General features: G+C 47.9%; 1 protein-coding gene and 1 non-coding gene across 5 annotated transcripts in view; both read right to left on the bottom strand.

The window, feature by feature from the left end:
* The window catches only part of EPB41L1 (erythrocyte membrane protein band 4.1 like 1), a 138,282-nt gene that overhangs the window by 109,289 nt on the left and 13,956 nt on the right, over positions 1–15,037 (bottom strand). For 2 of the 4 annotated variants that reach the window (XM_073009366.1, XM_073009446.1), the window contains exon 2: positions 9,578–9,632. The exons of 1 other annotated variant lie outside the window; for it this stretch is intronic. Coding sequence is in view for 1 of the 3 variants with exons in the window: in XM_073009390.1 (XP_072865491.1) it covers positions 1,322–1,328 (7 nt within the window). In the remaining 2 variants the exon portion in view is untranslated. Of the gene's footprint in view, positions 1–1,321; positions 1,342–9,577; positions 9,633–15,037 lie in introns of those variants that run through there. One more of the 4 variants, XM_073009390.1, reaches the window with a different exon arrangement.
* LOC119622641 (small nucleolar RNA U13) lies at positions 1,053–1,156 on the bottom strand. Its single transcript, XR_005239247.1, has one exon. It is a non-coding gene; the product is annotated as a small nucleolar RNA U13 (small nucleolar RNA).

Raw genomic sequence — 15,037 nt, 5'->3', positions numbered from 1 at the left:
ACACAGGCTCTATCCTTTGCCCTCCCCCACTCCGTGAGCAAGGCCCAGGAACAGCTGAGCACACGACTCACTTGTGCAGGGACGGGTCAGTAGATCTGGGTTCCACCATAGTTTGGTGACACTTGGCAAAGTCTTGGGGAAAGCTGCTCTTCTAGGGCTTTGGTTTCACCACCCTTCCTGAGGCAGGACTAGGTTAACTGCATAGTTTCAGGGGCCTTGAAGGTCTGCTCTCACTCCATCCCCACTCCAGCCTTCCCCACTTCCTGCCCAAAGGTAAGAATAAGACGTTACACCCACCAGTGCATGGGGTCCCTGCTGGACAGGTCTGGCTTCTGTGTCAGGGGCTGTGTTGCTGGAACCTGTTCCATCAGCTCTGAGAAGCCAGCAGGAGACCCCACAGGCTAGAGTGTGGGGAAGCTGATGAGCTATCTAGCCCAGAGGTCACTTCCAGGGCCTGTGAGACCCAGGAGCCAACTGCCAGGCAGGAAGGGACCTTGGAATCAGCCTGGGCTCCTGTAAGCACATGACACATAGACCAGGCAAATGCCCCACAAACGCCAGGGACTGTTCTCATATTCCAGCCAATCCCCTCCTTTGGTAGATGGGGAGGAAGAGGACCAGAAAGAGGCAAGGACCAGCCTAAGGTCACCCAGCATGGCAACAGACGAGGCAGCATCACAGTCCAAGCCTAACTCCTAACACAAGGGCTCCCAGCACATGCTACCTCCCCCAACAGAGGTATTTTTCCAAATTCGAAATCATGCATCCCATGGAGGAACCAAGAGACATCTTTGCCACTACCTCTTGGGAAATGCCAGAGAATGGTATGAAGTTCTGCTTTCGGGCTGCTATAACAAAACACCATCAACTGGGTGGCTCATAAATAACAAAAATTTGTTTCTCACATTTTTGTGAGAAGTCAAAGATCAGGGTGCCAGCAGATTCTGTGTCTACAGAGGGTTGCTTTCTGGTTCAGAGATGGCTCCTTCTAGCTTGTCATCATATGGTAGAAGGGAAATCTAGGTCTCTGAGATCACTCTTTTTTTTTCCCATGTCAGACAGGTAATGCGTTGATGTTGTAACAAGGTTTGAAGGTGGCACATCTCACACACGTGCGTGAATACCCAATCATCATGCTCATGAACTACCAAAGGCTCTGGGATCTTTTATAGGGACATTAATCCCATTCATGAAAGTGGAGCCCTCATGACCTCATCACCTCCCAAAGGCCCCACCTCCTAATACCATTATCTTGGTGGTTAGGATCTCAACAAATAAATTATAGGGGGACACAAACATCCAGACCACAGCATGTGTTTACCTGCCATGTTGGCCTCTGTATCCCAGTACACAGGACAAATTGGAGTTTTTAATAACAATGTGCTGACTAAATCAGGACTCAATGGAGGAGCAGCTGGAGGCAGAATCCATTTCTAGGCCCAAGCACTGGGGTGGTGGGTAGGAGAAAGAGAAACAGATGAGAGAGAAAATATGAATCTGGCTGTCCAGGGCTCAGGCTCCAGCCAGGCTACATCAAACAGACAGGGACACAGTCGGCCTAGAGCTTCAGAAATCCTAGATTCAAAGGCAAAAGGCAGATTGTCCATCACGCTGAATGTATGGACTTCAAGGCCTGTGTGTGCTTCTGGGGCTTGCCAAGTTCACCGGACCAGTCCTTCTTTGCTCACCCAGTCTTCAGCTGGACTGACTGTCCTTTTCCTCCTGTGTGCTCTACAGTCCAGTGGATAAGACTCAGTACAGCCTCTGGTTTTGAATCCCACCTTCACCAACACTTAGGCAAATTATGACACCTTTCTGTGCCTCAGTTTCCTGATCTGCCAACTAGGGACTATACTATAACCTATTTCTTAGGATAAGGATTAAATGATTTTAAGTGACACAGAAATGAATCACTTATAACCATGCCTGGCTTAGAGTAAGGGCTTGATAAACGGTCATCTGTTTCAATGGTTATTAGCGCTTAGTGATAATGTTACCGACAGTTTCTAGTTGTGATCAGTTGAAGGCCAGAACAGCAATGTCAGGGGCGGACTCAAACTGAGGAGGGCTACTTGGAGTGATGAAGCAAGGACTAGCTTGGTCTGAGAGAGAGGGCTCCTGGGCTCAAGTTCACCTCTATCAGGCTCACCGTGTGACCAGTGCAGAGGGTACAGAGGAGGAGGGTGGGCAGGGAGAGTGGTATTGAAGAATGGGCTGAAATGGGCTTGCCCTGGATGGAGGGCAGAGGGAAATCTAGCATTGTTCCTTGCCTGCTTAAAATTCATCAGTGACTCCTGCTCTTCTGAATCAAAGCCAGCCCTAATCTCATCACAGGATTCAAGGGCACCCTGGACTGACATGAAGACACCCTACCCTGCCCACCCTTCCCTTCCCTTCCCTGCCCACCTTTCCCTCCCCTCCCCTCCCCTCCCCTCTCCTCCCTTCCCCTTCCCTCCCCTTTCCTTCCTTCTTTCTTGCTTTCTTTCAAGATGGAGTCTCGCTCTGTCACCCAGGCTGGAGTGCAGTGGCTCAGTCTCGACTCTGCAACCCTCCCAGGTTCAAGCGATTCTCCCGTCTCAGCCTCCCAAGTAGCTGGGATTACAAGCATGCACCACCATGCCTGGCTAATTTTTGTATTTTTAGTGGAGATAGGGTTTCACATCTTGGCCAGGCTGTTCTCCAGCTACTGACCTCCAGTGATCTGCCCACCTCAGCCTCTCAAAGTGCTGGGATTACAGGCATAAGCCACCACACCCGGCCACACCTTGTCCTTTCTTTTGGCCATCTTTCTGATCCTTCCTGGTCCAGTCAGTTGTCAGACTCCAGGGCAATCACCCTGCTATCCCCAGGGCTGGTCAGAGCCCCTTCAGGCAATGCAGCCCCTGAGCCCACCTCCCTTCAGTACTAATCACAACATATTGTCAGGGCTTGGTTCTTCATTTGAGTCTCCCTCTTGACTACTGAGAATGAGAGAGGTCTTGGCACATTGATATCAGTATCTCACCATCCTCAGGGATAGCTCAATTATAGAAGTGCTTGGTTAAGGTTTGCTTAATGAATCAGGGGCTGGAGGAGATAGCATAAAAACTTATTTCAGCTCTCTAAAACTTTAATTCAATTGCCCTGGGTAAGTCATTTAATCTTTCCAGGCCTCTGTTTCCTTATCTGTTAAATGGGGATCATTATTCTTGCCTTGCCTCCTCCTCACAGCTGCTGTGAGGATCAAACAAATGTACTTTATAAGATGTTCTTACATCAAAAAAAATTTTTTAAGTAAAATGAATAAATATATGTTACATTCATTAATGCATTCATTCAACAAATATCTATTAAGCACTTACATGTGCAGGGCATGCTCTAATATAATCCCAGGTATTCTTTTTTTAAAAAAAATTGAGATATAATTCATATGCCATAAAATGTACCACTTTACAGCATACAATTCACTCCTCTTGAGTATATTTATGTATGGAGTTGTGCAGTCATCATCAGTAATTCCAGAATCCCAGTTGTTCTGGCAAGTGCTGAGCTATAACCTCCAATGCTCCTTAAGAACCTGGGTCTCTGGTTCTGGTTTGGCCTAAGTGCTACTTTTCTGATAAAGCTCAGGGTGCCCCTTGGAAGAATTTCTCTGGGATAGAAGTAGAGCAAAAGATAGGCACTCAGTACACTCTGTGTTTTTGTTTGTTTGTTTGTTTTTGAGATGGAGTCTTGCTCTTGTAGTCCAGGCTGGAGTGTAGTGGCTCGATCTTGGCTCACTGCAACCTCCACCTCCTAGGTCCCAGTTCAAGCAATTCTCCTGCCTCCGCCTCTGAAGTAGCTAGGATTATAGGCACGCGCCATCTCTGTTTCATTTAATGAAACAAAGCAGTAGATTTTCCTGGGGAAAGGCCCATCATATTAGCCGAGTCCAAGTCTTTTCCTAGCCTTGCCTCTCTAAGCTGTCCTGAATGTAGCCATTGTGCTGACACTTGCCTCAGTTTCCCTATCTACTCCCTGAGCAGCAAGCAGGCTGAAACCCATTCCTCCAACATCCCACAGAGGGATGCCCCCTAACAAATGACTAATCTTGTCCATCTTGTCAGAAGGAAAAGACTAGCCTGTTATGTTAGCTGAGATTGGCAAGAGTCGTAGGTTGGGGCTGGATTTGGGGGACTCTCAGATACAGAACTGGTGAGTGAGGCTTTACTCTGGAGGCCTTAGGAAGCCTGGAAAGGTCTGAACTGGGGACATGACCCCTCCCCCACACTGGGCTGAACCAGAGAGGGAGTCCTGGATGGAGGTGGAGAGGGACTAAGAGGCCAGCCAGAGGCTGTCCCAGTAGCTGTCAGCACTGGGCACTGAGAAGAAAGGTCAGGATTCCTGGACACTGGCTTCTAACTTCTAGCCCTGCTCTGCCACTATCTTTTGTGCAACCTTGGAGAAGTCACTTACCTTCTCTGAGCCTCAGTTAACCCACCCACAAAATGGGGATAATTATACCCTTCCTGCCTTATTTCTCAGGATTACAAGGAAAATCAGATGAGATGAAAAATTGAAAAGCCCTAAAAAACAAACAAACAAACAAACAAAAAAGCCTTTGTAGAAAAAAATATAAAGGACTTTGATTCTAGTTCTAGTGTGAGCCAGGTGATAAGAGCCATGGGGTTGAAGGACCCTAATGAAAGAATTCTTCTGTCCTTCTCTGCCTCTTTTCCCCTTACAGAAATGCTAGAATTCCTTCAAGAAGGATTGGAGAAATCCAGGGACTCCAGAGACCATAAGAGTCACAGAAGAAATAATGGACGTCTGGACCTTACGTGGGCAACATTCCTGAGGCCTGGGTCCCCCAGAGACACCCCTCTAGCTCTCAGGCAGGCCAGGAGGAATGATCTGTTACCATGTAGAGGAGAGGATAGAGAGCAGCCAGGGTAGCCAGAGTCAGCATTTCAGAGCCACTGCCACAGGAGGAAGAATTGATGGGCAAGAGCAGGGGAGGGAAGGGGCAGTTTTCCATGTTGAGTCTCTAGGTTTACGTCCTTCCTTCAGGAGACAATGGCACAGTCATTCACATTTCATGTGACAACTGCATTTGCATCATTTTCCTCCTCTGAACCTCAACTTCCTCATCTGCAAAATGGGATGATAAAACCCCTGACTCACTGTGAGTCCAGCTCAGGAAAAATAACTGCTATTCTACCCTTTGAAACCAAGAGAGCTCCTAGCACTACATCATACTCTTCCCCCAATTTCCCACCTGTGTTGTTTGGAGAAAAATCCAAAGGCACTTTAGGAACAGAGCCCAGGCCTCTGGGGGGCATTATCCACCTTCTGACAAATGGATGAGATTAGCTAAGGGAGGGCACAGGAGAAAGGAGCCCCTCCATGGGTGAGAGGCACATGCTTCAGCCTGTTATCCAGGGAGGACATGGAGAACCTCCTGAATGGCTAGTCCAGCCATTCTGGTGCCTGGAGCACTGTGCTGTCTGGAGAAAGTGCTGATCCCTGGGAAATGGACCATTCTTCCCTCCATTCACCACCAGGAAGAAGGGAATGAAGCACTGACAGCTGTTGGTGCCCAGGTACCTTGTCTACCCTACAGATAGGGCCTGTCCACCTTACATCAGGAGGAAAGGAAGGAACTGAGCACTTGTGTTGAGCTCTCCTGGAGAAGATCAAACCTCTTCACATCTATGAAGAGAACAGTCTGGAAGAAGGAGGCACCTTCTGTGGGGCCTGAAAGCACAGCTGGCCACAACACCCCCCATCCTCACCCCCACCTCAGCTCTTTCATTCTCCCCAAGCTTCACTACCCCTGCTTCTCTCTTCCAACCCTTCCTGGAGATCCCTCCCTGAACTGAATGTCCAAATCCTAGTTCCCTTCAACTTAGATCAAATGTCCCCTTCTCCCCCTTTCCCTCACCTCTCTCCTCTGAACTTCAGTTGCATTTTTCCTGTCCCTCTCAGTGGCAATTTGCATGCTGACTGTGTCACAATCACATCTGCACACATGTATTCCCCCTCTAGGGGACACAGCTGACTGCAGTGGGTTCTAGTACAGGCTCTGGAGCTAGGCAGACCTGAACTCAAATACCAGCTTTGCAGTTTCTTAGTTACTTATTCCCTCTGAGCCTCAGTTTCCCCTGGAAAATGGGGACAATAACAGAACCTACTCTCTGGAGTTGTTGTTGCAATTATTATTATTATTATATTTTTGAGACAGTTTTGTTCTGTCGCCCAGGCTGGAATGCAGTCATACGATCGCAGCTCACAGCAACCTCCACCTCCTGAGTTCAAGTGATTCTCCTGTCTCAGCCTCCCAAATAGCTGGGATTACAGGCGTGCACCACTACGCCTGGCTAATTTTTGTATTTTTAGTAGAGATGGGGTTTCACCATGTTGGTCAGGCTGGTCTCGAACTCCCGACCTCAATTGATCCACCCGCTTCAGCCTCCCAAAGTGCTGGGATTACAGGTGTGAACCACTGCACCTGGCCTGCTGTTGCAATTAAATGACATAATGCACATAAAGAGTTCAGCATGGAGCCTGGCACAATGTCAGTAATGTGACTTATTGTGATGGTGACCGTTCAGGCAGGTTCATGGGTGATTTTTCTTGATATCTCCTGAAACACCTAACACAGAGCCATATGCTGTCTGGATGGATTTGTATGGAGGTAGACATGTGCACTGCATAGGGAAGCCCTTTTCAACAGGCAGAGCAGTGCAACCTGGGCCTGGGCTGCCTCTGTAGGTCATGAGCTCCATGCATACAAGCAAAAGCAAGATGGCTACTTGGCCTACCAAACAGAGGCTGGAGATGCAGTGGTCAGAGCATGGTCTCTGAAGCCAGACACCTTGGGCTTGAAACCCAGATCCCTTACTTACTCAAAGTGTGGCCTTAACTTAACAGGGCCTCAGTTTCCTCATCGATAATATGGGGAAATAATAGGAATAATAGAACCTACCCAAAGACTGTCATGAGAGTTAAATGAAAGAATACAGATAAAGCAACAGAACATGCCTGGCACAGAGAGAGTAATTCAATGCACATTCGCTATTGTTATTATTGTTGGCATTTGCATTACTATAACTGAAGAGGGGAGTTACAGCCCCTTGCAGGCCTATGAGCTATTACAACCTAGGGTTCCACTAATATCCTAGCATGTTCTTGTGGTCTGCCAACAGTCTTCTACTCTCCCTATGTCTGGTGCTAGCTGTGCCCCTACATTAGCTACATGGGTAGGCACCTGACCCACACCTGGCCACTCAGAATATTCCTATCCTCCCAGCAACAGTGACAGAACCACTCAGAGTCCTTCCCTTGGATTGGCATACAGATTCTAGAAGAAAAAGAGTCTCCCTTTTCTGTTTGGATTGCTAAGCTGGGGCAGAGGACAGCTTAAAAGGGACAAATAAACAGTGATGGCAGAGAGAGTGTCAACCTGATTCCTCATTCTTCAGACCCATGAACTGCCCCAGGATCCATTAAAGTCATTTTTTTGGTTTAAAGCCAGTTTGAGTTGAGTTTTTGTCACTGGTTTCTGGAAAAAAGCCATGCTCAATTGTATAGACCCTAACTAAGATAAGGTCAGCGCTGGCCATGGGCAGGGCCAAGCAGAAGCCAGTATTATAACGACTCTTGTGTACGTGGCACCACCCCTATCATCTGGGTTGCAGTTGGGCAGTTTTCAAAGCCTGTTCTCAAGAATACCCTGACCCAGTGTCTTTAGACTCTGCTTCCTAGAGCCCTGGGAATTTGCAGAGGTATCTCCAAAAGCACCCAGGAAACTAAGAGCCATGAGGAGGGCAAAATTCTGGGGAAACTGCCCCAGAACCAGACAAGTTCTGCTATAAATGCTTACAGTATTGGGTTTCTGCTGTCCAAAAAGATTTGAAAAACTCTATTCTAATTGACACTTAGAAAAGCATTGAGAAGTAGCTAGGGCTGATGTGTTCATCTGAGTTCTATGGAAGGAGAAACGAGGGGTCAGAAAGGGGAAGTCATGAGACCATTACTGTAGAGCAAGAATTTGAATGTGGGGCTCTAGACACACAGGCCAAATAGCTCCGACTGCACCCAGCTGCCTGTGAAAGTCTATTATCTCTCACATTTCCTGTCTCCTTCAGTAAACTGATGGTGGTTAATACCTAGAGTCTCATCTTTCTTGGCTCTGACTCCTACAGAATTGTCTGCCTCTGAGCTTCGCTCCTTGAAAGGCTTCAGGAAGCTTGAGGAATGTGTGGAATAAATGCATGAGCTGATCTCAACCTCCCCTTAACGGAGCCCCACCTTCCCTATGCGCACATACCTTGAGCTCTGCATCTCCCCACAAGTTTGCCCAAATGTCAGGGAAAAGCTGGGTAGGCTCCCTCCCGGGAACTCCTAATCCACCTCCTCTGTCCTGGCTGTGCTGTGGCTGCGGACAGAGGATTCCTTGTTCCCGGTGTTCCTGCCCAGAGATCTCCATGGGGCCCCTGTAGGAAGGAGCCAAATCGCTCCTTTTAACTGAGCTAAAGCCACCCCCTACCCCCACCACCCCCAGGAGCAACATGCTCCCAGCTCTGCCCACCATTCATTCTACCTGTCCCAGCCTGGCTTGGCCACACTTCATTCCCCATAGTTCCTGCTCCCTACAGGTGCACACACATGTGTACACACACACACACACACACAAATGGAAAATTTCCCTAGGGGTACAAAGATACTTCACATCGAACCAAAATTAAAAACCAGAGGACTCCAGAATGGCAACATCACAGCCCTGGCAGTTGTGCCTTACTAGTAACATCACAGTGACATTTGCATGTTACCTCGAAATTTCCCAATCAATGTAACTCCATTGGCTGAGTTCCCTCTCTACTCCCTCGCCCTGCCAGAGTCACAGCACCTCCAAGCTGGGAAGAAGCTTTGACACGCCCCAGGTCAGTGGTTTCCAAAGTGTCTTCCATAAAGCCAAGAAAAGGTCAGTTGCATTGTCTGGGTGCTTCTGGGGTTGAGGAATTGGCCAGCCCCATGCCAACTCCAACACACACTGCAACCCCTTTAGTTGTTTTGTACATTGAGATTCTTTGGGGTGCAATGGAAAAGGAGAGTTCCCTCTGGAAAGTTTGAAAACAAATCATTTAGTCTGACCCTACTTTCCCCTATCCCCTGACCCAACAATGTTGACGCAACCCTGAGGCCAATAGAAAGGAAGGTCATATAGTAGTCAACAGGCAGGGCCAGGATGAAAACACTCTCTTCTGAATCTAGTCTACGACCTAGGAGTGGTGAAGCAAAGGCAGGCAAGGGCCATGGGGCCAGCTTCCAGGCCCAGCACCGTCCTTCACCAGCCATGGTGGCATGGATGAGCAATAGAGGCAAAGCCTGTTGTTGAATACAGAGCTTGATGAATATGCATTTCAGCCCCTACCCCAAAACAAGCCAAAACCAGGGAGGGCCCCCAGCACTGCCCCTGTTTTCAATGCCACCAGAAACAAAGCCTCACACTTCCCCAGCAGTCAAATATGTCAAAATTGAGAGCCCAAGGGCCTAGAAGACCTCTTTGTCCAACCTCAGCAGGAGAATAATAAGGCTGTGCCTCCAGAACACTCACCCCTCCTCTGTCCACACCAGCTCCCCAGGGGCAAGAACTTCTGTCAGTCAGGCACCTAGACAGAGGAAACAGCGTTAGCTCCTCAGAACAGGAGTTCATGAGCCCAGCATGTGCTGGAAATTGAGAGGCTGGCATTTGACTGTCTGAGGCACCTTAGGGAAGTTGCTGAACCTGTTAAACAAAAAGGCCTTGTGACAAGGCGGAAAGCAAAATAGAAAGTAACAAATATGCACCTGAAGCGGCGGCAGGGGCCAGGCAGTGAAGGACTTTGGAGGCCAAGGTGAAGATTCGCTGTTTATTGTAAGAGCAAAGAGAAACCACTGGCTTGCAGGGTAGAGGCTGGATGGAAGAGGGGCAGGGGAAGCTGTAGGAACACCAGTTAGGAGGTTGTTGTGATTATCCAGGGGAGATACGACGAGGGCCTAGGCTAGGGTGGTTGCAGAAGAGATAGAAAGAGGTGGACGGACTCAAGAGGTATTTAAGACGTGGTATCCCCAGAACTTGCTGGTGGACTAGACGATGGGGAAGAAGGAGAGTGGGGGCCCCAATCTCCACGTTCCTCCTCAGGTGCCATGGTTATACCCCCTGCTGTCCACTTGGCCTTTCCTTGCCTTAGTCTCCCCGTCTATGAAATAAATATGGTTGGAATCAGTGATCCCTCGGGGTCTTTTCTTTTCTTTTTTTTTTTTTTTTTGAGACGGAGTCTCACTCTGTCACCCAGGCTGGAGTGCAATGGTGCAATCTTGGCTCACTGCAACCTCCGTACACCAGGTTCAAACAACTCTCCTGTCTCAGCCTTCCAAGTAGCTGGGATTACAGGCATGCGCCACCATGCCCGGCTAATTTTTTGTATTATTAGTAGAGACAAGGTTTCACCATGTTGGTCAAGCTGGTTTCAAACTCCTGACCTCAACTGATCCACCCACCTTGGCCTCCCAAAGTGCTAGGATTACAGGCATGAGCTACCATGCCTGGCCTCCCTCAGGGTCTTTTTAGCATTCACACCCTGTTCTGGTGTAATTCACTCAGAGTATGTAAGTACATTTTCAATCATCTTTGAGCTCCAACCACAGGTCAGGCTTAGTATGCAATGGAGCAGGAGACTTGGAGGGAGAAGCTATAGGCACCCTGGACTCACACACTCAGAACAGTCAGTCTCCAGGTGGGATGAGGTGTTCCTACTTCATGTAGAATACGAAAATCAGGTGAACAGGAAGAACGTACAGTGGTTTATGAGCTTAGGCTCTGGAGTCACTCAGACCTGGTTTGAATTCTGGTTCTAACACTTAACTAGCTATGTGGCCCAGGGCAAGTCATTTTACTTCCTCATTTGGAAAATAGGAGTAATAGTGTCTGCTTCCAGGGCTAATGGGGGGACTAAATGAGATGACACCTGTGAACAGCTCAGCAAGGTACTTTATCACAACTGTCCAAGAGGTAGCAGCGCCATTCAAAGGTGGGGAAACTGAGACCTAGAAGGATGAAATGATTCACTGAAGATGAGGCAGTGAATAAGTGGCAGAGCTGAGACCCCTACACTGGTGGCTGGGGTCTGTAGCTCAGCTAAACCACTAGGTTGTACATATACCATTCCTGTTCCTGCTTTTCAGACGAAGAAGTTGAGGTCAAAAAAGAACAAGTGACTTGCCCAAGGTCACAGAGAGAATCAGAGATAGAAGAAGGATTTGAACTCAGGCCTCCTTGATGTAAAAGCTCATGGTCTTTCTGGGGATACCCAGAAAGTAGGTATGTGTGGATAGGCTTCAAATTTCAGGGCCCTTTAAACCTGGAATAGGGACAAATGCAAACTGAGGCCAATGGGGTGTGTGTGTGTGTGTGTGTGTGTGTGTGTGTGTGTGTGTAACACAAACTGAGGCCAATAGGATGTGAGAGTGTGTGTGTGTAACAAATGCAAACTGGGGCCAATGGGTGTGAGTGTGTGTGTGTGTGCATGTGTGTGCAGCTACCTTGAGAGGAAACCAGGAGGAGCTGATGAAACAAAAGCCTCTTTCTCAGAAGCCCTCTCTGGGGACTGGGCAGGAGAGAAGGGCGCTGACAAGCAGGGCCGTCCATCCTGCTGGGGCTGAGCTGAAGGTTGGATCTAAGCAAACAGAATCAGTTCCAGCTTGGCCACCAACTTGCTATGTGATCAGCAGTTCTCTCCCTCTCTCTCTCTCTCTCCCACTCTGTCTTTCTCATCTCTGTTTCTTCGACTTCAGAATGAGACTGTTGTACTAAACAATGTCAAGATCCTTTCCAGTTACAGAAGACTAATAATAACCATTCTTTACAAGCTCTGGATTTCTGGTCAGGCGCTGCTCCTACAACCTCGAATGGTGGCATCAGCTGACACCAATACCACCGTGACAGGGGCGGGATGTCCTGCATTCAGGTTCCGGCTGTGTAGCCAGGTCACTTTCCCTTCACAGGCCTCAGTTTCCTCATCTGTAAAATGGGAATTTATCTTTGCCTGATCACTTGCAGAAAGGAATATCCAAGGAGCTACCCGAAAACCAAGCAATCTCTTGAGGTATCATACAAAGGTATGAGATGAGGTGTCAGACAAATCCCCATCCCAACTCCCACGCTCAAGCTATTTTAACTTCTTCCCCTCTGGCCAGTGTCCCTTGAGACACATGGAAAAACTGAATATGAGCTGCTGGATGCAACAGTACTGTCGTGGCAACAGCCCCCACTCTAACAGTAGTAGCAACCACCAAACAGCAAATATTTGACTGCTTGGGCATGCCAGGCACTGTGCTAAATACTCACTCAGATTATTTCTCAGGCCATCCCCTCAACCACCATTAGTCTCAGTTTGCAGATGAAAGGCTCAGGTTCAGCAAAGAGAAGTGCCCAAGGTCACATACACAGCAAGTGAAGGGCATGGCCAGGATGAGGACCCAGACCAAGGTTTTTCATTTGCCATCAGAAGCCCTGATCTCATCCTCAAGGCTATGGGGCTGTCCAAGGTAACATTCCACCAAGGGGCAAGGCCCGGGCTGGGGTGAGGTGAGGACTATCCATCCTTCATTGACCTCCCAACCTTCCCCAAATAACTAGTCTTTATGTAGTCTTCTATTATTAATCGAACGTGTCCAGCTCAACTCCGTCTACAATGGTGTTGTCAAATAGAAATATAACGCAAGCCATGTATGTAATTTAAAAGTTTATAGTAGCTACATTTTATTTTATTTTATTTTATTTTTTGAGTCAGAGTCTCGCTCTGTCACCCAGGCTGGAGTGCGGACGCACGATCTTGCCTCACTGCAGCCTCCGCCTCCCGCATTCAAGCAATTCTCATGCCTCAGCTTCCCAAATAGCTGGGGTTACAAGCATGCACCTCCATGCTCGGCTAATTTTTGTAATTTCAGTAGAGACAGGGTTTCTCCATGTTGCCCACGCTGGTCTCGAACTCCTGGTCTCAAGCGATCCACCTGCCTCGGCCTCCCAAAGTGCTAGGTTTACAGGTGTGAGCCATCGTGCCTGGCCTTAGTAGCTACATTTTAAAAAGTGCAAAGGAATGAGGGAAATTAATTTTCATAATATATTCATTTAACCCAATATATCTATCTCGACATGTAATCAATGTAAAAAATACCATAGGCCTGGCTCGGTGGTTCAAGCCTGTAATCCCCACACTTTGGGAGGCTGAGGCGGAAGGATCTCTTGAGACCAGGAGTTCAAGACCAGCCTGGCCAACATAGCAAGACCTTGTCTCTACAAAAAATAAAAAAATTTAGTTGGGTGAGGTGACACATGCCTATAGTCCCAGCTACTAGCTGAAGTGGGAGGATCCCTTAAGTCCAGGAGTTCAGGGGTTGCAGTGAGCTACGATCGTGCCACTCACTTCAGCCTGTGCAACAGAGTGAGAATCTGTCTCTAAAAAAAAAATTAAAACTAAAATGAAAAAGACTACAGAGATATTTTACTTTTTAATACATCCTCTTCTAAATTCAATGAGTATTTTATACTTACAATACATCTTGATTCAGGTGCTAAATATTCATAAGATATTTAGATTCTCCTTGCCTTTACAATTTTTTTTTTTTTTTTTTTTTTTTGAGACGGAGTCTCGCTCTGTCACCCAAGCTGGAGTGCAGTGGCCGGATCTCAGCTCACTGCATGCTCCGCCTCCCGGGTTTACACCATTCTCCTGCCTCAGCCCCCCGAGTAGCTGGGTCTACAGGCGCCCGCCACCTCGCCTGGCTAGTTTTTTGTATTTTTTAGTAGAGACGGGGTTTCACCGTGTTAGCCAGGATGGTCTCGATCTCCTGACCTCGTGATCCACCCGTCTCGGCCTCCCAAAGTGCTGGGATTACAGGCTTGAGCCTTTACAATTTATTTTATTTTATTTTATTTTATTTTATTTTATTTTATTTTATTATTTTTTTGAGATGGAGTCTCACTCTGTCACCCAGGCTAGAGTGCAGTGGTACGATCTCAGCTCACTGCAATCTTCGCCTCCCGGGTTCCAGCGATTCTCCTGCCTCAGCCTCCTGGGTAGCTGGAATTACAGGTGTGCACCACCACACCCGGCTAATTTTTGTATTTTTAGTAGAGATGAGGTTTCACCATGTTGGCCAGGCTGGTCTCGAACTCCTGACCTCAAGTAATCTGCCCACCTTGGCCTCCCAAAGGGCTGGGATTACAGGCGTGAGCCACCGCGCCCAGCCACCATTATGATTTAAAAAAAAAAAAAAGGTGTCAGGTGCGGTGGCTCATACCTGTAATCGCAGCACTTTGGGAGGCCAAGGCGGGTGGATCACGAGGTCAGGAGATCGAGACCATCCTGGCTAATATGGTGAAACTTCATCTCTATTAAAAATTTAAAAAAATTAGCCGGGCGTGGTGACGGGCGCCTGTAGTCCCAGCTACTCAGGAGGCTGAGGCAGGAGAATGGCATGAACCCGTGAGGCGGAGCTTGCAGTAAGCTGAGATCATGCCACTGCACTCCAGGCTAAGCAACTGAGCAAGACTCCGTCTCGGGGGGGAAAAAAAAGGTATATTCACAAATCTAAGTTTCCAAACATGTATAGTTTGTCAATAAATAAATGGAGCATTCTTTTAAAATGTTAAATTAGCTACAATCAAATAAAATTAAATATTAAATGAAATTTAAAATTCGGCTGGGCGTGGTGGCTCATGCCTGTAATCCTTTGGGATTACTTTGCCCTACCTCAGGAGTTTGAGACCAGCCCAGAAAACATGGTGGAAGCCCGTTTCTACTAAAAATACAAAAAATTAGCCAGGCATGGTGGGGCATGCCTGTAGTCCCAACTACTCTGGAGGCTGAGGCAGGGGAATCACTTCAGCCTGGGAGGTTGACGTTGCAATGAGCCAAGATTGTGCCACTGTACTCCAGCCTGGGCGATAGAGTTCAAAAAGTTCAGTTCCTCGGTGGTCCTAGCCACATTTTACATGTCCACTAGCCACATGTGACTAAGGCTGCTGTATGGG

Source organism: Chlorocebus sabaeus, chromosome 2 (genome assembly GCF_047675955.1).
Source record: "Chlorocebus sabaeus isolate Y175 chromosome 2, mChlSab1.0.hap1, whole genome shotgun sequence".
NCBI classification, from domain to species: Eukaryota; Metazoa; Chordata; class Mammalia; order Primates; family Cercopithecidae; genus Chlorocebus; species Chlorocebus sabaeus.
Note: the sequence above shows the minus strand (reverse complement) of the source record. Positions and strands in the feature narration are given on the sequence as shown.